At 43.4% G+C, this 26,524-nt stretch overlaps 1 protein-coding gene across 1 annotated transcript in view; it reads right to left on the bottom strand.

The window, feature by feature from the left end:
• The window catches only part of LOC134612132 (blood group Rh(D) polypeptide-like), an 88,362-nt gene that overhangs the window by 24,032 nt on the left and 37,806 nt on the right, over positions 1–26,524 (bottom strand). Inside the window, exons 7-8 of the mRNA XM_063456510.1 lie at positions 22,663–22,793; positions 5,491–5,570 (exon numbers count right to left, since the gene is read on the bottom strand). Coding sequence (XP_063312580.1) covers positions 5,491–5,570; positions 22,663–22,793 — 211 coding nt within the window. The remainder of the gene's footprint in view (positions 1–5,490; positions 5,571–22,662; positions 22,794–26,524) is intronic.

The raw sequence follows: 26,524 nt of genomic DNA, 5'->3' as shown, positions 1-26,524 counted from the left end.
CCCATACAAAACAAGATAATCCCTCCCCTGTGCCTGGGAGATAATTGAGTCAAGCACTGTATTAAACTCAATTATCTCCAAGCACAAAAAAACACACATTTTCCAAACACCCCAAAAGTACCTTAAAAATACATAAAACCCCACAAAAGTTACATCCCCTGATAGCCCCCCGATCTGAGTGACCAACATATCCATATCCAAAAATCACCCAGATCGGTTCAGGATTTTCCTGGAAGTCATAATTTGACCTATCGCATGCATGTACCTGTACCTGGGCACCGACCGGGAACCGCGAAGTCTTCATGCCGAAAATAGTTCCAGGGCTTTTGCCCAGGCTGGCAAGCAGGCTCCTTCAGGAGCTCGTGGCAAACTCACTAGGACAGGGGAGTTTGTCACAGGCGTCATATCAGATCAGTATGCCATCTTGTTGCAAGTGTCCCCATTCACCCAATACCAGAGGTTGGCAGGCTTTCGGCGTAGGTCAGTGAGTAATCAGAGGCACTCCGTGTAATGGCAGTCTCTTGTTTTGCGGCTGCACAGTACCAGCTGCAATCAGCCGCTTGAGCAGGCCTCTCAGCTCGTCCGAGTGCACACCACTGGCCTTGCTAAGCGGGAATCTTCCTAGTGCGCTGGTTTGGCCTCAGATGTTGCGGGCTATACGTTGGAGATCTCCGTATGTGCCAAGGCCCAGACAGGCGGTGGCTGATGGTGGGTCTGCTTTTGAGTCGGGATGTCCTCTACCCTCTCCTCCCTCGCTTCATCACAGTCAAAGGTTTGGTGGTGCAATTTGGTGGAGTTAAGTGGGGAAGTGGGTCATCGAGAGATGTCTGTGACAGATCGGTTCTGTGCCAGTTTGGCCCACAGTTGTGCCCAGAAGTGGTCAAAGGCTTTCACTATTCGGTCCTCGTGAGGGATCCCAATCAGGATTCCATGCAGCCGCCATCTTAGCTTGGAGCATGTGGCCCTGTAGATCCTATTGAGTGTCCCCTGTAAGCATTTTACCACTGGTCATTCACCAATGGGCACCCAGTGGGGACCGGGATAAATCCCACCGGTCCAAAGGGGGGGTGGTAGGAGTCCAACTGAGTCACTTGGTGAGTTCATTGTCAGGAAGAGTGGCTGCATCTCCCCAGCTCCAACTCTAGTAGGCCGCAGTTCAGTGTTCCAGTCTTCGGGACGCAACAGACTTGAGTGGGGTATCAGTCGAATCAGCGGTGCACCCCCGATGTGGTAAGCGTTTTGGCTCGTGAGTAGCAGATATTACCCCAGAATCCACACGTTTTGATCAACAGCAAAAACATATGTAAGGAAGGCTGAACTTGATGGACGCAAGTCTCTTTTCAGCTATGTAACTATATAATGTTAGGCGGGAGCTCATGCTGCCCGCATCTGCACTGCTTGGAGGTCAGGCTCAGCCCCCCAATTGGTGGTATTTTAACACTTTCCATGCACTAATTCTACCACCAGTCTTTATAAAACTTTTGGATAGTCATTTTTTTGTGTTATTTTTCTCTCACATTGTACTTTAGGCATAGATTCTCGGGTCCTGTTATCTGTTACTGACAAAGAACACCCCAATATTATTATTATTATTATTATTATGTTATTATTTATATAGCACCATCAAATTCCACAGCGCTTTACAATGGGTGGACGAACAGACATGTAGTTGTAACCAGACAAGTTGGACACACAGGAACAGAGGGGTTGAGGGCCCTGCTCAATGAGCTTACATGCTATAGGGAGTGGGGTAAAGTGACACAAAAGGTAAGGATAGTATTAGACTAATGACAGTTGCAAGAGAGGAATCAGTCAGGAGCTATTAACAGTTTAACCCCATTAAGGACCAAACTTCTGGAGTAAAAGGGAATCATGACATGTCACACATGTCATGTGTCCTTAAGGGGTTAATTTATACGCTTTTATGAAGAAGTGGTTTTTTAATGATTTTTTGAAGGAGTGGAGACTGGGTGAGTGTCACGTATTCATCTGCACATAAAAATGTAGTTAATGGCATTTACCATCCTGACAGGAAAAGTTGTGCCGAGCAGCATTACCGTTCTGACAGGAAAAGTTTTGCCGAGCAGCATTACCGTTCTGACTGGAAAAGTTGTGCCGAGCAGCAATCATGCACACGGAAACCTAGTAATTGCTTTTGGGGTCAAAGGCCGATCATGGCCAATCAGATCCACAGGAGGGGTATTTCAACCCAATTCTCCTTTTGCTCATTGCCCTGTTGTGGTTTCAAGCCTATGGTTATCCGAGAGTGCATTCCTGATCTTGATTTTCTGGTATTTGACTTTGGCATCGTTTTGACTTCCCTGAATTCTGGTATTCTTGACTTTTGGCTTTCCTTCATCATTGTGTCTGATTCTGTGTTCCTGACCTCGGCAAGTATTTGACTATTCTTGGATACGTTAAGTCCGGCCATTCTAAGTTCCGGTTATACGTTATCCTTAGTCCTAGGTGTGACAGTTCTGCGTGCTGGATCAACTTGTAATCCTGACTGTGAGCATCTACTTGAGGAGGGAAGTGAGTTCCACAGGAACGGTGCAGCCCTCGAGAAGTCTTGAAGGCGAGCATGAGAGGTGGGAGTACGGACAGAAGATAGATGTAAGTCTTCAGCAGAGCGTAAGGGTCTAGACGGGACATACTTGTTGTAGCGGAACCCCTTTTTGGCTGTCCCATCCATCGTTTTATTTGTTGGCCCTGCTGAGGTTTTTCATGCCTGGATTATACAGATTGACATTGCACCAGCTATGGACATACTTTGTTCGGTATACGAACAAAGTACCGAACAAACGGACCACCCTGATGTACATTAATCATGCAATTTACCTCCCTGATCGTTTCTCTCATTCTCTTGGTTTATACGAATTCACTGCTGTATCCCCTGAGTGGCCGCCATTTCGGCAGCCGAAAATGTGGCGGCGGCCATTTTAACCCCACGAACAGCGGTGTTTGGTCGTCGAGTGTCTGGAACTCAAAACGGACACTCGACTAACCGAACACCGCTAAGACCTCCAGGACGGCAGAAAGTACCGAAAATAACTCACGAACGGCCCGGTATTCGGTAGGATGAATCCCACGAACTAGGGGATTCATCCGGTTACCGACTCAATTATGTGTGGCATAGCCTTTTGGGAGTTTTGGGGCAGGAATAGAGACCGACCGCAGGGCCAGATTTCATGGAACTAATTTCGGCATCTTTACCCATGTGGTCGGTCAAAACTTTACCTTCCTATAACTCCCGAACCCCTGGTCTGATCTGGGTGATTTTTGGATATGTTGCTCACCCAGATCAGGGCTACCAGCGGGTACCATTTTTAAAGGCATATCACACATATTTGGGGTACATCTGGAAAGTGGGGAAAAATATGTACAGTATAATCGTATTATCTGTTAAGCTAAGGGGAGGAGATGTGTGGGAGGTAACGTCTGTATGATTGGTGCAAAGTGTAATTAATGTGAATCCCTCCCTCGCATGGGAGAATCTCATAAAAGCAGGAATGTTGCCATTAAACATTAGTTCTACTCCTGATACTGTGTGTCGTCCAGTGATTGGGAAAGGTGATGGGATATTATTGGATTTGATTGCTGACTGTGCTGTATATTCTCTGGGATTTACTACTTTTTCCTGCATCCTCTGGATATATTGGTGGAGTTAAGCTGTGGGAAATCAGCTCTCCGCTACACTTTTGTATTAGGGAGTATAGATAGGTGCAGCATTATGTAGAGATTTGAAAGCAAGAACCAGAATTTTAAATTGAGTCCTATATTGAGCAAGTTGGGAGCACGTAAGACCACTGAGCAGCAGATAACAGTAGTCAAGGCAAGAAAGGACTGTGGAATGGACCAGCACCTTAGTCGCATCTGGCGTTAAGTAGGGTCGGATGCGCGCAATGTTTTTAAGATGGAAGCAGCAGGATTTGGCGATAGACTGAAAATGAAGCGTGAAGGAGAGGTTGGAGTCAAAGAGAACACCTAAGCAGCGAGCCTGCGTGGTGGAGCTGATGGTAGCACCGTTGATTTGGCGGGAGACAGACACAGGAGTAGCAACAATTGAGGGAGGAAAGACCAGAATTTCAGTTTTGGTCAAGTTGAGTTTAAGGAAGTGGACAGCCATCCAGTTCGAAATAGCAGAGAGGCAGAGGGACAGGAAGAGATCAGGAGAGGACAAATAGATTTGCGTGTCACCCGCATAGAAATGATATGCTTCAAGGTCATGTGCATAGAACCATAGAAGCTATTGCACTATCATGTGTTTCCTTTCGTATGTGTACCATAATGCATGCTTTACTGTTTATATCTGTATTTTGTAAGTAATCTTTCAGTTAAGATTATACTTTTGATTGATGCTTTCTTTGGGAAAAGTATGGGACATATTTGCAAAAAAAAAAAGACCCTGCACACGTATCACAAATCCTTGTATCACCCCTAATGCCAATCATTGTTACATTGTTATAAGCTCAGCCTTTTACTGTCATTGAACATAATATGCGGAGAACGAGAAATAGAAACTATGGGAGATTTATCAACTTCATGATAAAATAAAAAAATTGGGACAATCACTATGGCAACCAATGGAATCAGCAGCTACATCCCATTGGCAATTGCTCTATTTTACAGCTTTGCACCACTTTTCAGAACATGACACTTTGATAAATCTCTCCCATAGTTTGTTTCTTCAAGTGCAATGCAATAGTGCTCCAAACTGAATTGTGATTTTACTGTAGGAATTAGGGAGCTATGTACTCGCGGCACTAATAGGATCAGAGTTTCATTCATTCAAATTGTGTCCTAACACGAATGGACAAACTGTTCTCATTCTGTTAGGACGAAATTCGGTAGTTTTGCTGGCGTTCGAACGCCGAATGAATCAGCAGGAGGATGGTGGGAAAATTGCTTTGACCACAGGAAATGGAGTGAACTTTGCTCCTTCCCTGGGTCATAGCTGGTCAAGCGTAGGAAAAATACTTAAGACAAAATAGTCCCTACTTTGTCTTATGTTTTAAAGAAAACTAGAGCCAACAGGAAGAAATAAAGAACAGATCCTGAGAGAGGGAGAGAAGAGGAAGCGATTGAGGAAAGATAAGTTTGGAATGACAGTGCCACTTTAATATGACCCAGTGGAAGAAGATGGTGGCAGCCATAAGGGACTGCTTCAGGTAAGTAAATAACAGCATTTCCTGCACTACAATATACAAAGATCCAAGAAGGTGATAAAGCCACTGTAACTCCTGGGTCTTGAGTCCCTATAATATTTCAGTGAGTTAATACTGGTAGGAAAAAGCACATCATATAGATCAGACTTCAAGCAACCACCCTCAATAAATGAGTTATGATCGAAACACAACCTTCCCAATAGAATTACGACTGCTATGGTCACTGAGATAATTTTCAATTTGAAGAATTGTGCAATTTGTGTAGTCTAAATATCAATCAAAAACCATTTCAAAGTGCAATTCTAAGACCTTTAATTATACTGACCTGTTAGGAGTCCACTGACTAGACTTACAGCCAGTGTTAGAAGGATACAGCCAATGCCAACAATTGCTTGATAACCCAGTCTAAAGAACAAGAGAGTTAAAAACATATTTGACATATATTACAAACATATTTTATCATTGACAGAGTCTTGTAAATAGATAAGATAGCTAGACATGAGCCAGTCATAATATTATCTCTGGATTTTCAAGTATTCATTAACCCCTTCAGGACGGAGTCAATAGTGCACGTTCTGATCAAAACAAAATTTAAACAAATAGAGGAGCTCCACGCTAACCTTACATGTAACCCACTGTCATCTTCTACTTAACTAGATTTGTGTTTAGCATTGTTATTCTCCTTCGTACTGCAGACCTATGACAGTGACCCAGATCTGTGACTCCTCACTCATGCAACAATACTGCGTATAGCGACACTTTACTGAGACTTTACCCACATGCCTAGCTAGCCTCTTTAATTCATAGTAAACGTGATTTCCTGCCTAGACATGTGGAACTAGCCTGTTATATTAATTTTACTAACACACTTAAACTAAACGAGAACATACACTGTTAACATATAGATCTCATTTACTTAAAAAATGTTGTGCTGTTTCACAACTGCCATGATGATGTATTTCTCTACTGTCATTATTGTACTTGCCCATGCTGTCGTGGCTGTGCAAGCTCTTTTGTTATAACATGCACTACAAAAATAAAGAATAAAAAAAAAAAAATGTAAACAAAAACTAGAATTTGCGCTATATGTCTGTTCACCCGTAGTTCCCCTCTTTCAAATTATATGCACCCACACTTATTATATATCATTTTGTTCAGGAGAAACAGGGCTTTAATTTATCATTAACTATTCATATATGGAACATAATTTATTATGAATAAAATTTAAAAAAAATGTGAGAAAATAAGATTTTTTTTAAAAAATTTGCATTTCCGTCTGACATTTTAACTGTGAATGTCATAACACTGTTAGGTTTTACTGCAAAAAAATGCACATATTTGTAATCAGCGATGTGTCACGAGTACAACAGTACCCCCCATTAAAGTGTGATGTAATTCCAGTAAAATACAAGTTTAGCAGGCTAAGATTGCCACAAGGCATATGTATGTATATGTGTTTGTAGTATCAGTTGGTTAATTACACGTAGCTAAGATACTGTCATCACTGTACTGACCAGGTGCAGGAATGTAAGAACTGGAATTACGCGTCCCTCTCCTTTGTATCAGATGAGCCACGTGGTTAGACCGGATGGATGAGTTTAGACTCTATTCATTAAATAGGTTAAGGGTATGTGTGGGTGTAGTTAATTGTGGGAGGAGCTACAGTGCTATATAAGGAATGTACTCTATGTATTCAGGACTCAGACTTTGCTGTATTTTGGTGACGCTAGTCCCTCTGAGTCCCGATCGGTGATCCAATAAAGAATCTCTTCCTTCCTGAAGAAACCTGTGTCCATCTCTCTGTGCTTGGCTTCCGTCAGTTTCTCCGGTATCATTTGGTGCATTGGCCGGGAAGCTCATCGTTCAACGGTAGCTGAGAGGCAGAGGCGTGAGACGGTCTATCTTTGCCCACGTTCTCTACGGCTGCACCCCTGAACTTCTGCGTGGACCTCCCTTCGTCTCGGCGCCACTGGTCTGTTGTCCAGGAGATCATCGGCCTCTACGTGAGAAGTGCTGGGGTGTCCCCGTCGATGAGTGTGAACTCAGGTTCAGGAACGAGGAGGTAAGATAACTGCTGTTTTAGACGGCAGGACCCGCTAGGGGTATACCGATTGTGCGGTAGGCCCAAAGGGGTTTTTGAATCTGTATCTGCCCCCTCTGTCGGAGGGAAGGAGCGAAGGCGCACCGCTCGATCGAACGCTCTTTAGTCAGACCGTTTGATTTGGTTAGTCAGGCGGGGTCCTGGTGTAAGATAGCCCTAGCCGGACACCGGTGTCTTGTCTAGACTAGCGTTCTAGGGTGTATATTACGTTCGCTAGGTCGGAGGGACCGGGAGACTAAGCGGCGCCTGTGTAAATTCGGTTCGCTAGTTCTCATCCTATCTGGGCTAAGTGGGAAGGCGTGTAAATTTGGAACCCACTAGACTTTTGATAGTACGACTAAGAGGCGCCTGTGTAAATTCGGATCTCTAGCTCGTTGTATAGTGCGACTAAGAGGCGCCTGTGTAAATTCGGTTCTCTAGCTCGCTATGTATATGTGGTGATTGGGCAGTGTGGCTAACCAAAACGGGTGTATATAGTTTTAGGTAGTCCATTCAAGGTACTGGCCAATAGTTTAGTTGGGAATTGTAAATGTGTTAACAATTGTTTAGTAAAGTGTATATCTTGTTAGATAGCGCGAGCTCAGCCGTCTAGCGAGAGTGTTAATAGTGTGTTGCTGTATTATAGTGCACGGTACCATAACCCTGTATATTTACTGACACTGTATAATAAGTACTAATCATTGTCGTCCATTGCATGTTTAACACCATAACCACTAATAATTGTATTGTGACCTTAACTTGTGCTTTGACCTATGCTAACCGTACTGTAACCGCTATTTGTAAAAGACGATGTTACTGGGGTGTGTTATAGACGGGTAATTCGTATATAGAGAATTATAGCGTGGGTGACTGTGTAGTTACGCCAAAGGGCATAATATTGATTATATAGTGACTGGTGTAGCAGCTGTGTGTGTACGGGAATTCCCTGAGTGTTTATTGTTATTGTGTACGTTTCACTTGGTAACCGTACCACGTGGTGCTGTTGCCAGAGGAAACGGGTGTGACTGTTGAATAGTACGCGTGTATAGTAATCGTTGTCGACGACGTTCCACTGTTAAATATGGGTGCGTCGCAGTCAACGATTCCGGATCCCTTAGGATGTATGGTTAAGAATTTTAAAAAGGGATTCAAAGTTTGTGATTTTGGGGTTAAGATGTCCCCTGTACGTTTGGTCACTTTGTGCACTAGGGAGTGGCCTACTTTGGTTGCGGCATGGCCGCCACGTGGCAGTTTGGATCCAACTCTGGTACAGCGCTTACACGTGGCTGTATCAGGTAGGCCTGAACTTTACGGCCAGTTTCCTTATATTGACTGTTGGAGACAGGCCGTAAATGACTCGCCAAAATGGCTCCGGACATGCCACGAGGAACAGTGTCGCCTCATGGTAGCTAGGACTTGTTCGTCCACTAGGGCTGGTGTTAGGCCCATTTTGGACACGCCCCCTGAGTCCGAGATCCCTTTGCCGCCCCCTTACTTTCCGTTAAGAAGAAGTGACGCAAACGCAGGAAGCCCTGTAACCCTTCCCTCATTACCCTCATCCACTTCCGCTTCCTCCTCCAGTACAGGATCCACCCCCCCTCGTACTAAATCTCCCCTTCCGGAACCAGAACCCACCCCCATTAGAAACGAATATCCTGATTTGGCGCCACTTCAGACTTCCGGTCAAGCTTCATCTAGCTCGGCCCGAAGTGTTCTATTCACTACCTTTTCCCAAAACCAACCTCCCACATCCCCATACCCTATATCTCCCCGACCGGAACCCATGACTGACGCCTCTCTACGTAGCCCCATCCAAACCCGACAGTTGACTGGTGCCCAACAATTAAAGCACTATCAGATGCCTCTTCGTCTGAATCCCGGGTCAGCTTATATCGATGCCGCAGGTCAAATGGCACACGCTGACCCAGTCTTCGTATATGTCCCATTTACCACAACCGATCTTTTAAACTGGAAGACCCATAATTCCTCGTATACTGAGAAACCACAAGCTATGACTGATCTGTTCACCTCAATAGTACAGACACATAATCCGACATGGGCTGATTGCCAGCAGTTATTAATGACTTTATTTAACAATGAGGAAAGGACAAGAATAAATCAAGCAGCCATTAAAGCATTAGAGGATAGAGCCCGTGCTTTGAACCAAGCTAATCCAGCAGCATGGGCCGCAACACATTATCCCAACACTGATCCCGATTGGAACGTAAATGGTGCTGATATGGTTCAACTCAGAGCCTATAGAGACGCTATAATTGCTGGCATGAAAGCCGGAGGAAAGAAAGCCATTAACATGTCGAAGACAGTTGAGGTGATCCAGAAAAGCGATGAAGCGCCCAGTGTCTTTTATGACCGATTATTGGAGGCGTACCGCTTGTACACCCCCTTTAATCCGGAAGACGCAGACAATTCCCGAATGGTTAACTCCGCCTTTGTCAGCCAAACTTACGGAGATATTAAGCGCAAGCTACAAAAGTTAGAAGGGTTTGCAGGTATGTCAATCTCCCAACTAATGGAGGTAGCTAATAAGGTCTATATGAATAGGGAAACAGAAAGCAAGAAAGAGGAGGAGCGCAAGATGCGTAAAAAGGCTGATATGCTAGCGGTAGCGATCGCAGGCGTAGATAAACGGGGCCCAGATAGAGGCAATAATAGATGGAGTAGGGAGCCTTTGAGTAGGGATCAATGCGCGTATTGCAAGGAAGAAGGGCATTGGAGGAACGAATGTCCGCAAAGAGAGCAGTACGAGAGAGACCAACCCAGGGCAGGCTACGGAAACTTTAGAGGCAGAGCGAGAGGTAGAGGAGGCCCCGGAGGGAGTAATGGGTATAGAGGGAGTAATGGGAACAGAGGAAGTGTTAGGGAAGATAGGTATATTCCAGCAGCGCAAAGGTCCCGCGATAGAGAAGGTAGGGACTTCGTAGGATTGGCTGACACGGTCATGGAGGACTATTGATACCGACCGGGCTCCATCCCCCTTGGTCGAGCGGAGCCTATGGTCGATGTATCAATAGGGGGGAAAAGGAGTGCGTTCATGATCGACACTGGTGCTGAACATTCAGTGGTGACTAATCTAGTTGCTCCTCCATCTGGAAGGACTATTACTGTGATAGGAGCAACTGGAAGAAGTGCTGAAAAACCGGTTCTTAAAAGTCGACTCTGTACATTGGGAGGCCACGTAGTAAAACACCAATTCCTTTATATGCCTGAATGTCCAGTCCAATTGCTGGGACGTGATATGCTATCCAAATTACAAGCGCAGATTACGTTCCTACCAAATGGAACAACATCCTTAAAGTTTAATGGACCTTCAGGTATTATGACTTTATCCGTACCAAAGGAAGAAGAGTGGCGACTTTATACAGTGTTGACTAGCCAAAACCCTAGGAGTGATGAGACATTGTTTAACATACCAGGAGTTTGGGCAGAGAACAACCCACCAGGACTGGCCCGCAATATTCCACCAATAAAAATTGAACTGAAACATGGGGTTTATCCAGTGAGCCTAAGACAATATCACATTCCGCAGAAGGCTAAGAAGAACATCCAATCCTATCTGGATAAGTTCATACGGTATGGTATCCTAAAATTCTGTACTTCCCCCTGGAACACCCCATTGCTGCCTGTTCAAAAGCCCGGCACAGATGAGTATCGACCTGTGCAGGACTTAAGAGCAGTCAATGATGCGGTTGTTAGCATACATCCAGTTGTACCCAATCCATATAACCTGCTTGCTTTAATTCCGGGCGGGGCTACTTACTTCACAGTCTTAGATCTCAAAGATGCCTTCTTTTGCCTCCGAATTGCCGCAGAAAGTCAATGTATTTTCGCTTTCCAATGGGAGAACGCTGTAACGGGCTCAAAACGCCAAATGACTTGGACAAGACTGCCCCAAGGGTTTAAAAATTCACCTACCCTATTTGGTTCAGCCCTAAGTCAAGATCTATTGGATTTCGAGTCCATCCCAGGAGAGTATGTATTGTTACAATATGTAGATGACTTGTTGATAGCAGCAGTTACAAAAGAAATCTGTCAGCAAGCAACGCACGATCTACTACACATTCTCTGGAAGGCAGGATACAAGGTGTCTAGAAAGAAGGCTCAGTTGTGTTTGCCAACTGTCAAGTATCTAGGATTCCATATCTCTGAAGGTCAAAGAATTATGGGGCCAGAGAGAAAAGAAGCTGTCTGCCAAATACCAATACCCAAGAATAGAAGACAAGTGCGAGAATTCTTGGGGGCAGCAGGCTTCTGTAGGATATGGATTCCCAGTTATGCGATACTAGCAAAACCTCTGTACGCAGCTATCAAAGGTACAGAGCACGACCCCTTCTTATGGACCCAAGAACAGCAAACGGCATTTGAAGATGTGAAGAAGGCTTTGATGAGTGCCCCAGCATTAGGTCTACCTGATCACACACGACCATTCTACTTATATGTACACGAGCAAAGAAGAATGGCTGTGGGAGTATTGACACAGTACTTGGGATCATGGCAAAGACCTGTTGCCTACATGTCTAAGCAACTGGATGCAGTGGCCAGCGGACTTCCACCTTGTCTAAGAGCCGTAGCTGCAGCCGCCCTGCTAGTAGCTGAAGCCGATAAACTCACTCTGGGTCAAGAACTTTATGTACGAGTCCCACATGCAGTACAGACGTTGTTGGATTACAAAGGAAATCATTGGTTTAGTAACAGCCGTATGACCAAGTATCAAGCAATGTTGTGTGAAAACCCAAGAGTGCATTTAGAGACTGTAAACACCTTAAATCCAGCTACCCTTTTGCCACAACCTACTGAAAGTCAACATGATTGTTTGGAAGTGATGGATGAAGTATTTTCAAGTAGACCAGATCTTCGTGATTTTCCCATCCAGAACCCCGATGTTCAATATTACACCGACGGCAGTAGTTATGTGAAAGAAGGGATCCGCTATGCAGGATATGCAGTGACAACAATAGACAAGGTGATAGAAGCTCGGCCACTGGCGAAAGGAACATCAGCACAAAAGGCAGAATTAATAGCACTAACACGAGCGTTACAATTGGCTGAAGGTTTAAGAGTAAATATCTATACGGACTCTAAGTATGCGTTTTTAACCACTCATGCCTACGGAGCTTTGTATAAAGAAAGAGGACTACTGAATTCAGAAGGCAAAGAAATCAAGTACGCAGCCGAAATCCTACAACTATTGGAAGCAGTGTGGGAGCCGAAAGAAGTCGGTATCATACATTGTCGAGCGCATCTGAGAGGAGATGGTGATGTAACCAAGGGAAATCGGATGGCAGATAGTGCAGCTAAGCGTGCTGCTGAATCAGGAAGACAGGAGTATGTAGGGCATATAGCTGCTCTTATACCAACTCCACTGTCCCAATGGACTCCAGTTTATACAGCTCAAGAAGAGGAGTGGTTAAAGACTGAACCGGGAAAGTATCTGGAGAACAAGTGGTATCAGCTAGAAGATGGAAGAATAGTTATACCAGCATCGCTAGCGGTAGAAATTGTCCAAAATTATCACAACGGGACACATTCTGGGAGAGACAGTACTGAAGAATCTCTTAGAAAACATTTCTACATACCAAGATTGTCCAACTTGACTCAGGCCATTGTACGCAGATGTGTAACGTGTGCTAAGAATAATGCAAGACAAGGACCAGTAAAGCCACCAGGAGTTCAGTTTATGGGGGGACTCCCCATGTCCGATCTACAAATAGACTTTACAGTGATGCCTAAGTCGGGTGGACATCGTTACCTGCTGGTAATTGTGTGCACCTATTCAGGCTGGGTAGAAGCATGTCCTACTCGTACAGAGAAAGCAGGAGAAGTTGTGAGATTCCTGCTACGAGAAATAATACCCCGATATGGACTACCCTGTTCTATAGGATCGGACAATGGTCCAGCTTTTGTTCACCAGTGCCTACAACAACTGACTCATATGCTTGGTATAAAGTGGAGGCTTCATACTGCATATAGACCCCAGAGTTCTGGTAAGGTAGAGAGAATGAATAGAACTATAAAGAACCAGTTGGCTAAAATGTGTCAGGAAACCCAACTTAAGTGGAACGTTCTCTTACCCATAGCTTTATTGCGAATCCGCAGTACCCCTACCAGAAGGATGGGCCTCTCTCCTTTTGAAATCATGTATGGGCGACCACCTCCCGTACTTGGTAACTTAAGGGGGGACTTGAGTCAGTTGGGAGAAGGAATTACCCGGCAGCAGGTTGTAGAGTTGGGTAAGACTATGGAGGAGGTACAGAAATGGGTACAAGATAGATTACCTGTGAATATTTATCCCCCTGTTCATAGTTATCATCCAGGAGATCAAGTGTGGATTAAAGAGTGGAATAATGTACCGTTAGGGCCCAAGTGGAGAGGTCCTTATGTTGTTCTTTTGTCTACCCCTACAGCAATAAAAGTAGCAGAAGTGACTCCGTGGATACATCACTCCAGGGTTAAACCAGCAGCAGTCGATTCTTGGCAAGTTACAGCAGATCCAGAGAATCCCTGCAAGATCCGGTTAAAACGCACTACTCAGTCGGAGTAACGAGGAATTATTGTGGATTACAAATTTTATTGTTACAGGTGTGAGTGAGAAGGCCATAATAAAGCCTGTCCGCTTACCATCACATAGTGTATAAGCCAGGAAAGTCTCGAAGGGACACCTGTGAAGACGAGCAGAACTCCATTCCCTGCAGCCCTCACATCCTGGAAGCTGAGGCGCCATCGCACGGACGAAGACTGAGGATGACGGCGAAAGATGTGCTTTTGATTGTGTTTATTTATATGTGTTTTTATATTCAGGAAGGTAGAGGTACCGACACTCCTAGCTGTGAGGTATGCATTAAGACTACGAGAACAGGTAACCATATATCCCAAACCCTAATTTGGCATTCACAATACGAGTGTAAAGGAGATGTATCGAGATGTAGATACTTAAATATAGACTATAGTGTGTGCCATTTAGGAGTAGGAGAACCTAAGTGCTTCAGTCCGGAGTATCAACCTCGTACAATTTGGTTGACTCTCAGGAATGGAGATCCTCAGGGGACCCTAATTAATAAGACGGTGTTAGAATCCGTACATTCTTCGGGTGTTCTGCTATTTGATGCGTGTAAAGCGATATCGAGTGGTAGAAAGCCGTGGAATGTATGTGGGGATCTTAGATGGGAGAGGACGTATGGGTCTAACGATAAATATATTTGTCTCAGTAGCAAAAATAAATATGTAAGTCCTAGATGCCCAAATAGAGATTATAACTTTTGCCCATATTGGTCTTGTGTGGGGTGGGCGACTTGGGGACAGACAGTAGATAAAGACATGATAGTGACTAAGTTGCCGACTAGCCCTTATTGTAAGTCTATGGAATGCAACCCAGTCCATATACTTATTAATAACCCCGACAAGTTCCTAGATAAGTATGGAAATTTATTTGGGTTTCAAATATACGGGACGGGTTTAGATCCTGGGACATTATTGTTTATAGGAATAGAGACTGATACGGTATCCTCCCAGACTCATCAAGTATACCATTCCTTTTACGAAGAGATGAGTATAGATAATAAGATCCCCCATAACGCTAAAAACCTGTTCATTGACCTAGCTGAAAGTATTGCCGGTAGTCTTAATGTTACCAACTGCTATGTGTGTGGAGGTACTAACATGGGAGACCAATGGCCTTGGGAAGCAAAGGAAGTAATGTCCGGTTCTGAGGCAGTTGACCAACTAATATCTACACAAGCCGATTATCATTTGAGTGTTAGAGGTAAATCTGAGTGGAGATTAAAGACCTCCATCATAGGTTATGTTTGCATAGCAAGGAAAGGAATAATGTATAATACTTCTGTAGGAGAATTAACTTGTCTAGGGCAAAAAGCTTATGATGATGATACAAAAAATACAACTTGGTGGTCGGCTTCAAATGTCTCAGAACCATCTAACCCGTTTGCTAGATATGCCAGTTTAAAGGATGTGTGGTTTGATTTATCCATCACATCTACCTGGAGAGCCCCAGCAAATTTGTACTGGATCTGTGGTAAGAAAGCCTATTCGGAGCTGCCACAGGACTGGGAAGGGGCATGTGTGTTGGGTATGCTCAAACCATCCTTCTTCTTGTTACCGATTGAAACAGGTGAGACTTTAGGTGTTAAAGTGTATGATGTGAATCATAGGAAGAAAAGGGGACCCATAGAGATAGGCGCCTGGGAAGATGATGAATGGCCTCCCCAGCGTATCATAGATTATTATGGGCCAGCCACGTGGGCTGAGGATGGTACCTTTGGTTACAGAACCCCTATTTATATGCTCAACCGTATTATAAGATTACAGGCGGTGGTTGAGATTATCACAAATGAGACATCACAAGCGCTCAATCTTCTAGCGAAGCATAACACCAGGATGAGGACCGCAGTCTACCAAAATAGATTAGCCTTGGATTACCTTTTGGCAGTAGAGGGAGGTGTATGTGGGAAGTTTAACCTAAGTAATTGCTGTCTTCAAATAGATGACGAAGGGCAAGCAATAGCTGAGCTTACTAGCCATATGGTTAAACTAGCGCATGTGCCTACTCAGGTATGGAAAGGGTATAATCCAAGTAGTTGGTTTGGTAGCTGGTATGAGTGGTTTGGAGGGCTTAAGGCAGTGGTAGGTGGAGTCCTACTGATTTTACTGTTGTGTCTACTCCTACCGTGTCTTATACCCTTAGTAGTTAGGTCTGTGCAAAGCCTGATAGGAAGTATAGCAGAGAGGAAGGCTGCTGCACAGATAATGGCGATATATAAGTATAAGGCTCTAGATCAGGGAGAACCAATGCAAGAAGATGAATGTTGAAGATTCACATCATAAGATAAGTCTGGTCTGGTTCAAGGTAACTTGCGGTGTAAGCAAACCAAGGTTAAGTGATGCCTCAAGTAATTGTGAAATATCAGAGGCATCAAAGGGGGGAATGTGATGTAATTCCAGTAAAATACAAGTTTAGCAGGCTAAGATTGCCACAAGGCATATGTATGTATATGTGTTTGTAGTATCAGTTGGTTAATTACACGTAGCTAAGATACTGTCATCACTGTACTGACCAGGTGCAGGAATGTAAGAACTGGAATTACGCGTCCCTCTCCTTTGTATCAGATGAGCCACGTGGTTAGACCGGATGGATGAGTTTAGACTCTATTCATTAAATAGGTTAAGGGTATGTGTGGGTGTAGTTAATTGTGGGAGGAGCTACAGTGCTATATAAGGAATGTACTCTATGTATTCAGGACTCAGACTTTGCTGTATTTTGGTGACGCTAGTCCCTCTGAGTCCCGATCGGTGATCCAATAAAGAATCTCTTCCTTCCTGAAGAAACCTGTGTCCATCTCTCTGTGCTTGGCTTCCGTCAGTTTCTCCGGTATCAAAAGGACCACTCTAGTGCCAGGAAAACACTCGTTTTCCTGGCACTAGAGTGCCCTTAGGGTGCCCCCACCCTCAGGGACCCACTCCCGCCGGGCTCTGGGGGGAGGAAGGGGTTAAATTTACCTCTTTCTCCAGCGCCGGGCGGGGAGCTTTCCTCCTCCTCTCCTTCTTCCTTGCGACGTCATCGGCTGAATGCGCATGCGCGGCAGGAGCCGCGCTCGCATTCAGCCGGTCGCATAGGAAAGCATTTACAATGCTTTCCTATGGACGCTTGCGTGCTCTCACTGTGATTTTCACAGTGAGAAGCACGCAAGCGCCTCTAGCGGCTGTCAATGAGACAGCCACTAGAGGTTTAGGAGGCTGGATTAACCCTCAGTATAAACATAGCAGTTTCTCTGAAACTGCTATGTTTATAAAAAAAATGGGTTAATCCTAGAGGGACCTGGCACCCAGACCACCTCATTAAGCTGAAGTGGTCTGGGTGCCTAGAGTGGTCCTTTAACAGGTTTTATGGTGTTTTGGAAAGTTACAGGGCCAAATATAGAACATTCCATTTTCAAATTGAAATTTTCCAGATTAGTAATGTTACCTTTGAGACGGTGTGGTAGCCAGGAATGAGAATTATCCCCATAATGGCATAGCATTTGAAAAAGCCAAGGTATTGAAAGTGGGATATGTTTAGTCTTTTTTAGTAGCCACTTAGTCACAAACACTGGCCAAAGTTAGCGTTCATATTTGTTTTTGTGTGAAAAAAGCAAAAAATGAATATTTGGCCAGTGTTGTAATACAATTTACCAGTTTGAAACACTAATATTTGAGTTCAGCGAAGTCTCCCGAGTAAAACAGTACCCCCTATGTACAGGTTTTATGGTGTCTTGGAGAGTTACAGGGTCAAATATAGTGCTTGCGAATTAAATTCTCTGCACTTTCTCCCTGTGTTGTCAGGCATGTCAATCAAATTTTAATTAATCAAATCACATAATTACGTTAAAAGATTATTTAAATATACACGTAGAATTTTAATATATATGCATTTATAGGTATTTAAATTCTACGTGTATACTAACGTAATCTTTTATGTAATTATATGTATTTATCTATATATATATATATATATATATTTGCGGTTATTTGTATTTTATATATAGATAGATATATATAGAATGTCATTCTAAGTGTATTTTGTTACCGATATATATATATTAACAAAATACAGTTAGAATGAAATTACATACGTATATAATATATATGTACATCTATTATATATATATAATATATATACATATTATATATATGTAACGTCATTCTAAGTGTATTTTAATATTAATATATATACTTATATTAATATTAAAATACACTTTGTATGACGTTACATATATATAATATGTATATGTATATATATATATATATTATATATACATATTATATATATATATAAAAATATTTTACATTTATTTTTACACATGTTTAATTTTTTTTTTTTTTACTTTCCCACCAGCAGGGGGACTGTCTGATATTTCAAACAGTCCCCCTGCTGGCAGATCCATAGCCAGCTATAGGGGGCCTCATTTGCCGGAGGGGGGCTGCCTGGGCTGTCAGGCAGCCCCCCAGAAGAGGATCGCGGCGGAGGTGAGTACACCTCTCCAACAGGGGCTCAAAGCCGTTACAACGTACCATGCCGCCGCAACGGCTTTAAAGGCCATTTAATGCGGGACGGCATGGTACGTCATAACGGCGTTAAGGGGTTAAAGGGACACTATAGTCACCTGAACAACTTTAACTTAATGAAGCAGTTTTGGTGTATAGAACATGCCCCTGCAGCCTCACTGCTCAATCCTCTGCCATTTAGGAGGTATATCCCTTTGTTTATGAACCCTAGTCACACCTCCCTGCATGTGACATGCACAGCCTTCCATAAACACTTCCTGTAAAGAGAGCCCTATATAGGCTTTCTTTATTGCAAATTCTGTTTAATTAAGATTTTCTTATCCCCTGCTATGTTAATAGCTTGCTAGACCCTGCAAGAGCCTCCTGTATTTGATTAAAGTTCAATTTAGAGATTGAGATACAATTATTTAAGGTAAATTACATCTGTTTGAAAGTGAAACCAGTTTTTTTTTTTTTTTTCCCATGCAGGCTCTGTCAATCATAGCCAGGGGAGGTGTGGCTAGGGCTGCATAAACAGAAACAAAGTGATTTAACTCCTAAATGACAGTGAATTGAGCAGTGAAACTGCAGGGGAATGATCTATACACTAAAACTGCTTTATTTAACTAATTTAGTAATTTAGGTGACTATAGTGTTCCTTTAAGATACTATTATTATCTACTATGATGATGAATGATCCATTACCTCTGAAGTGATCTCATTAATTAAACTACGCCTTTTTTTTAGATTTATCTTTCTGCTCTATCACATATTTCACACAGGTCCATATGCTGTTATAAATACCCCTTGTTCCTTGTTCAGGTTTCTATACCCTCAAGATGCTGGTTGTGAAGTGAATCTGTCGCTACCTGTACTATTCATGATTGCATAGTTCACCACCACCACTTTACCTGTGTAATATTACACTGAAAGCGGGGCTTGTCTGATTGCTTTTCCATTTACAATTTTGTATAATGTGTATACCATAACAAATTAAAGAATACCAAAGGAAGAAAAGAAAAAAGAAAATCCCTTGTGGCAGTATGTGAGAGGAAGACAATGCCAGTGACCCAAATGTTAAAAGTACACCTGCCATGCAAAACATGCAAAATGACACATCATTAACCATGTGATAGGCATCCTGTAATTGATACATGAGTATTATGCACCTGCAACCCAAGTGATGAAACAAATTTAAAGGGACTCTGCTAGCCCCTGCATGTTAGGTGCGATGTGTAGGTTAGATCCTACTTACATATTCTGTTTTCTTTATTTATTTTTTTAACTTCCTAAAGGACCGCTCTACAGTCAAAAACAGGGGGGATGGGGGAGAAGGTAGAATTCACTGTTTAGTAGGTATACCCCTATGAATTCTTATGACTGGAAGAATATCCGTGGCTGTCTGACAGTCGGGGTTGTTCCCCTGTTTAATAATAAATGTATCAACTTTTTTATAAAGTGCTTTTTTAATGGGATACTCTGCTGAAGTGCCTTATGGGTGAGGGGTGGTCTTTTGAGAGGTTTAAAAAAATAATTAGTTTTGCTTCACATGTGCTCCTTTATTACTATTCCTCCCTAGCAGTGTTTTTTCTCTTGTTCCAGAAATACTGGTGTGCATGATGTCAAAGTTTCCAGGTTTGTATTTTACTTTTATAGTTTTTTTTTGTTTTTTTGTTTTTTGTTTTATAGTAGAAAGCATACACCGAAGTACAACTCAAAGTTCCTCGTACTACAGAATGTTAAATATACTGATATTGTCAGATCTGCCATGATTACTAGGTGTTCTCTCTGGAGAGAGAAGATTGGGCAGAGACAGGGCCAACGACTCCATAACATGCACGACTGTAAACAGGGCTGCACATATGCTGAACTTTGCTGAAGTACTTTTAACTGGATTTAAATGCCCTATATTTTACTCCAAATGTGGTGCAAATGTCTTTAACCCTTAACCCCTTAAGGACCAAACTTCTGGAATAAAAGGGAATCATGACGTGTCAGACATGTCATGTGTCCTTAAGGGGTTAAGGACACATGACATGTGTGACATGTCATGATTCCCTCTTTTCCAGAAGTTTGGTCCTTAAGGGGTTAAAAAAAATTGTCAACTCCAGCCAGCATTGCCACTTTAAGGAAAGTATATCTTTTCAGATATTCATTTTCTGTACATTTTGCACAGACTGACAAATATACCACTTGCTGGCAAATAATTTATGTAATCCCTGTATTTTAGCTCAGCATAGCCTGGGGTGATTTCTTCAACAGAAAGTACGATAGATGTCACCAGTATTAAAAGGTCTAATAAAAGCCTGGCCAACATTATGCCTGCCTATGGACTTTATTCAATTAACAGTGAGTTATGCTGATTTGGCAACTAAACTACAAATCCTACCCAGGCCGAGATTACAGACCTGGAAAAAGTTCCCATCTTGCCAATTTTGGTCAAACATATTGTCAACTCTGTATAACTCACTGTGTAATGAATAACCCCCACGTGTATAGAAGAACCTTGTCATGAAGGGTATCTTCATTATTATATGTTTTTTTTTATCGTCACTCAAGCAATTATAAACGTCTGCATGGTATACAATAGAGAAAATATGCTTTTACTATGTTCAGTATAGCACTATCAAAGTCAATAAGGCATACTTCCTAAGAGTGATAGACTTGAAACATTGTGAGATGTCAGAAACATTTCTGTTTTTGCCCTAGAGGCTTTATGCAGTTCCCATGTTAACAGATTTGACACTTGATTTTGCTGTTGGAAAAGCCAATGCTTTATCTTGCCAAGTTTAATATTAAAGGAGCGCTCAACGCACCATAAACACTTCACCGTGCTGTAGTAATTATGGTGCCAGGAGTGCCTTGACACAGATTCATTCTAAGTTGTCAAACTGTTTAAGAATGGTTCAAATTCTTACCTAACTCCAGCCGACAGCAAGGTCGTATTTTATGTTAGGCGGAGGTAGCCACTAGGGGTAGTCTTTTTTTTTTGTACTTATAATGTGAATATTTGGAGCTCAAATTGGCTTATGGAAAGAGATAAGTACAAGGAGCCATGGCCTGTATCCCTTATACTCCAGTTAGCCTCCTATGATTGATACTAGACCTGCAGGAACAGTTATAGAAGGTGTAAAACTGTTCCAGCTCCTCCAGTGTCTGTGTGTGAGGCTGGACAGGAAGTGGAAGGGATCACTTCCCATCTGCCCACTAACAGCCTCTCACACAGGACATGCTTGGCAGGAGGAGCAGGAACAGCACTGAGTGATACACACAGTATAACAGCGCATTTGACTCTGTTATCAATCATAGAAGGCTAAACTGGAATACAGAAATTTGTACTTTACAAATAGCCCTTCAAACGTCATATGTCCTTAACACCCCTTTTGCCCAACCCTAAATGTAATCCCTCCCAAAACCTAAACAAACCATTTCCATTATCACACATTTAAGCACTTGTAATACATTTCCGTTCTAGTATTTATCAGTTATGCTAACTAACAATGCAAACTCCATTTTGATCACAAGAGACTCCATTCCATGTCATGTATGCTATGTGAAATCAATATATGTGGTGAAAGTCAGAAAATAATTGTTGAAATTGAGAGTTCAGTTGAGAGTGATCAGCAGCGTTAAACTAAGGACAGCTAACAGAAGCTCCTAAGCAGAAGCTTCTGGCTGTCAGGCAGATGTAGTAGAGAAAGGGGGCAGCACCTGGTGGAACCATTCTAAAATGTTTTGACTACTTATAATGGGGGTGGCGCTAGACCACTCCTCCCACCATAACCACTACAGTGGTCATGGTGCTTTAAGTGTTACGTGACTTGGCAAATCATCACTTGGTAGCTAAATATTTTTGACTTTTTGGTTTTAATGTCCCAAAATAAAATCCCAACCTGGTTTCAAGCATTCTCTAAAGCAACTTGTGGCACAGTCAAAACATCATTGTAGTTCATGAAAGCTTTTTCCAGCTCATTGAAGCATCCTTTTGGCAAAACCGACAGTCAGGATCATTAATGTTTTCAGGCTTATTTCCTCTAAGAAGTGAAAAGCTGAAAAATTATCAGTTCCATTGTGATTATTTCAGGTTGTGGTTGGTTCCAGGCCAGAAAATGGATACCTACTTGCTGAAAAAGTGTAAAACGTGGCATACAGCGAAACTATTACTACCTTGGTTTGATAAGAATAAATATTAAGTGTATGTGTGCACTAATCTGTGTTAAAGTTGTTCAGTCACCTTATTTTTTTATTGTAAGCAGTTACAATAAAAAAAAAAAAAATCTAATTTATAATTGTGGTAGAAGCTGGTACAACTCTTTCCTACTCATTCCCAAGCGTATATGCAAAATAATAATTGATTTTACTTACATTTCAATGCTGTTGTAATCTGCAGTTATGACTAGAAGTGAGTAGGCAATCCCTCCAAGCAAACCAGGTAACCCAAAAATGTAATGAACTCCACATGTGTCATGTACTAACGAAACAGTATTCAATGTTCCCTGCAAAATAAAGTCATATTATATCATTTTGGTGGTCCTTGGTTCCTGCTAATAAGTAACCCAACAGCCAATCGTATTTTTTTTGTATCCATGACTGCATTAACTTTGATGTGAAATTATGCCCATGAATAGAAGGAGCAGAAAAGGGTAGCAAGGAGCTGGAAGGGGCAGAAGGAGCATAAAGGTAAAGTAATAGAAGGAGCAGAAAGGGGAAGCAAGGAGCACAAAGGTAAAGTAGGAGAAGGAGCAGAAAGGGTTTGCAAGGAGCAGAAAGGGATCAGAAAGAGAAGGGTGCAAAAGAAGAAGAAAGTAGCCGAAAGGTGAAGGAGCCAAGGAGGAGAAAAGACAGTGTCAGAAGAAAAAGAAGACTGTGTCAAATTAAGGAGAAGAAGGAGATTGGAGCAGGAAGGACAAGTGAAGTAAACCCTCCACTTTATTCTGGACACCACATCATAAGGCTTTGGTACCTGGGCCTGGCAGGGAAACTTTGGACCTTCAAATCTCCCCAGGTAAAACAATATCAGTGTTAACTTTTATTTACTGTGTCAGGAAGCACAGAGTGCTGCTGGGTAGGGGTGCCGCTGATTGGCTTGAACGGTAAGCTGGCATCTAAGCGAATCAGTAGCTCCCCATTCATAAAAAAGTAACAAAAAATTTAGGAACCGGGAACTAGCAATTGGCTTAGAGCGTCAACTGACTCTAGTCAATCAGCGGCACCCATGCCTGACGTCAATCTGCACTTCCTGACATTCCGTTTCAGAAGCCGAATTCCTGGAGATCTGGAGGTGGAGGAAGCTTTTGGGGTTAAACCATTTTAGAGCGGTTTAACCCCTTAAAGGAAAGAGAGCACCCAGGGGCTTCCTGGCATCATAGCATTTTAATTTAGATGACGTTGTTATGGTGTCCAGAATGTTCCTTTAATTTGCTTAAGTGTCAGGAATGCAAACATGTATTCCTGACAGCATAGTTGTGAAAACGCTATTCACCCTTGCTATATGTGATAATGACTATGCCCCTTCCCTTTCTTGACACTGTCAAAAAGGGACCAAGCATGGATGTCATTACAATTATGCCCTGCCCGTGGAGATATGGAAAAGATAGGAGCCAGGGTCACTGACTTGGAGGAAAAGCATGAACTGACCCTCACTGAGGTGGACCAGCTTTGGCAGCAAGTCCTGCAACAGCAGGGACAGTTGGCTCTTCTCCATCATTAGGTGGGGTCCTGGAATCCTCCGGCCCTGAAAATGCCATTACAATCTTAACTGGTATCTTTAACCACATTTTGGGCAAGCCAGAAGATGCTGCAGTCACCATTGATAGAGCCCACTGCATATTGAGACCTAAGTCTCGGCCCTAAGACTCGCCAAGAGATATAATTTGCCGGCTTCACTACTATGCATACAAGGAAGATCTACCTCATAAAGCTCGCAGGCTGCTGCGCCCATAACATATAAAAATCATGCTATTGACATATATCAAGACCTAGCCTGGTCTCCTCTCCAAGCCAGAAGGCAGCTAAAGCCCCTTACTGAAGCTCTCTCAGCAAAAGGCCTGAAATACAGATGGGGCTTCCCACTCAGCCTGACCATTCAACATGACAGAGTTATTTACACAGTCACATGCCCCAAGGATATACCGGAATTCACATCCAAGTTAAAACTACAGGTACCTGAAATCCACGCATGGCATGGCAACATCCAGGCCCAAGCACGCCCACCGAGGCCCCAGCATGAGACATGGAATACAGTACCACCTTGACACAGGCCAGGGTGGAATACCCAGGCCTGATCAGAATTGGTATCCAGGTAAGCTAATGGTCCGATACTGAACCCGCAGGATGCAGCATAGCGGGTTACCCCTGCACTCCCTAGGCACGGACTTCTACTTTTATCTCTAAAATTAGGAGCACAGACGGACAACTGGCACACAAATCAGAGGAAATTGCTACAGAATTCTACAAATTCTACACTCAATTATATAATATTCCACAGACTGGATCCCAGACAGCCCCCTCACACGATATCTGAATGCCCTCTTAAAAACAACAATAGACAGACGTGGCCGACTCACTAGATAACCCCATCATGAAAGACGAACTAACCGCAGCTGTCAATCACCCCTGAATAAGAGCCCTGGACTGTATGGCCTCACCACTTGGTATTACAAGCAATTTCTCCCCACACTCGCACCATACTTTCTTTGCGCCTTCAACGCTTTCTCTCAGGGACGCCCTATGCTGCCACAAACATTAGAAGTATACATTACCCTCATTGCAAAGCCAGGTAAAGACCCGTAATGGTGTGGAAGCTACTGCCCCATATCGCTATTAAATAACGACTCAGGTGGGCTTTATTCCATCTAGGGAAGCCAAGGAAAATTCGACTAAGGTAGTCAGGCCCGGACTGGCCATCGGGCATACCAATGCCACCACCTGCCCGGTGGGCCGCGATGGTCATGGGCCGAGGCCAGCAGGGGAGATCACAGGATCTCCCCTGCCAACCCCTGCAGGGCCAGCGCTACCCGAGTGCCGGCCCTGCTGTGTGCCTTCATGGGCCGGTGGGGAGATCAAAGATCTCCCTCACCAGTCCACAGGCAATTATAAGCGGCAGCCTGGGGAGGGAGGGAGGCAGGAGAGAACCCGGCAGCTAGAAAATGTGACCCATCAGACCAGTAACTTTCTTACTTTGCATTTCCCATTGAAAATGCTTTTCGCAGTGGACAGGGGTCATCATGGACACTCTGACCACACACTGCATAGACAGCATTAAGTTTTTCAGCAATTTGTGTAGCAGACTCATTCCCTCGCAGTTCGCTTGTCTGTGCCCCCCTTGTTCGTTTCCCGAATGGATGATGTGTGGTCCCCCTTTTATACACCGAACAACCCTCGCTGTTACCCACAAACAAGCAAATAACTCAAGTGCTTTCCCGTGGTGGCCGCCATTCGTATAACCAAATGCACATGCTCTAGTGAATGGCAGAAATGTTGTCTCCCAAACACAGGCAGTGGTACACGATCTTTGCGCACCTGGAACTCTTCTTGGCTTTGCGATCCCGCGAACCCGGGTAAAGATTGTACCGCGACCTATTCCACTTCCCGACCAGCTTGGAGAATGACGTTTGGGAGGTAGGAACTACCAACTGGGGGGAGCACTCGCTCCCTAAAGGCCAGGGGGAGCATTTGTCGGTGTTCGCACTGGTGGTCAGAACTTTACCCGAATGGTGATTCCGTTCTACCGAACGGATCTGAGTGCTATTTGGACAACTTGCTCGCTCAGTTCCAGACTATTCAGGGATATAAGATTCTTGGGGTTCCAGTGGATTATGACTATGCTTTTGGGGTGTTTTTATGTATTTTTTATGTGGTGTCCTGTAACTGAAAGATAATTGAGTTACTAGGTTTTCACACAATTATCTCCCAGACACAGTGACACCTGGGAGGGGTTTGTGTTGGTTTCAATGGAGACCCCATGCTGGGGGTCTGTGCAAAAAAGGCTGAATTTTGCTTAATAAAGTCAGTTGTACTCCCAGAACTGTGTGTTGTCCAGTTATTGGGGAGGGGAGAGCTAATCACATTTCAGAACTTTGTTCCTGAGTTCCAGTTACTACGCATCCAGTGGAGGAAAGTCCTGGTCAGGACTAGCGCTCTGCTACAATTTGAGCTACAGTAGCTCTTCTGTGTGATCAAACCAGACGGGCTAGCCTTCGCTCAATTGTGCATCGATGAGTCTTGG

The sequence above is a fragment of the Pelobates fuscus genome, chromosome 1 (assembly GCF_036172605.1).
Source record: "Pelobates fuscus isolate aPelFus1 chromosome 1, aPelFus1.pri, whole genome shotgun sequence".
Taxonomy (NCBI): domain Eukaryota; kingdom Metazoa; phylum Chordata; class Amphibia; order Anura; family Pelobatidae; genus Pelobates; species Pelobates fuscus.
Note: the sequence above shows the minus strand (reverse complement) of the source record. Positions and strands in the feature narration are given on the sequence as shown.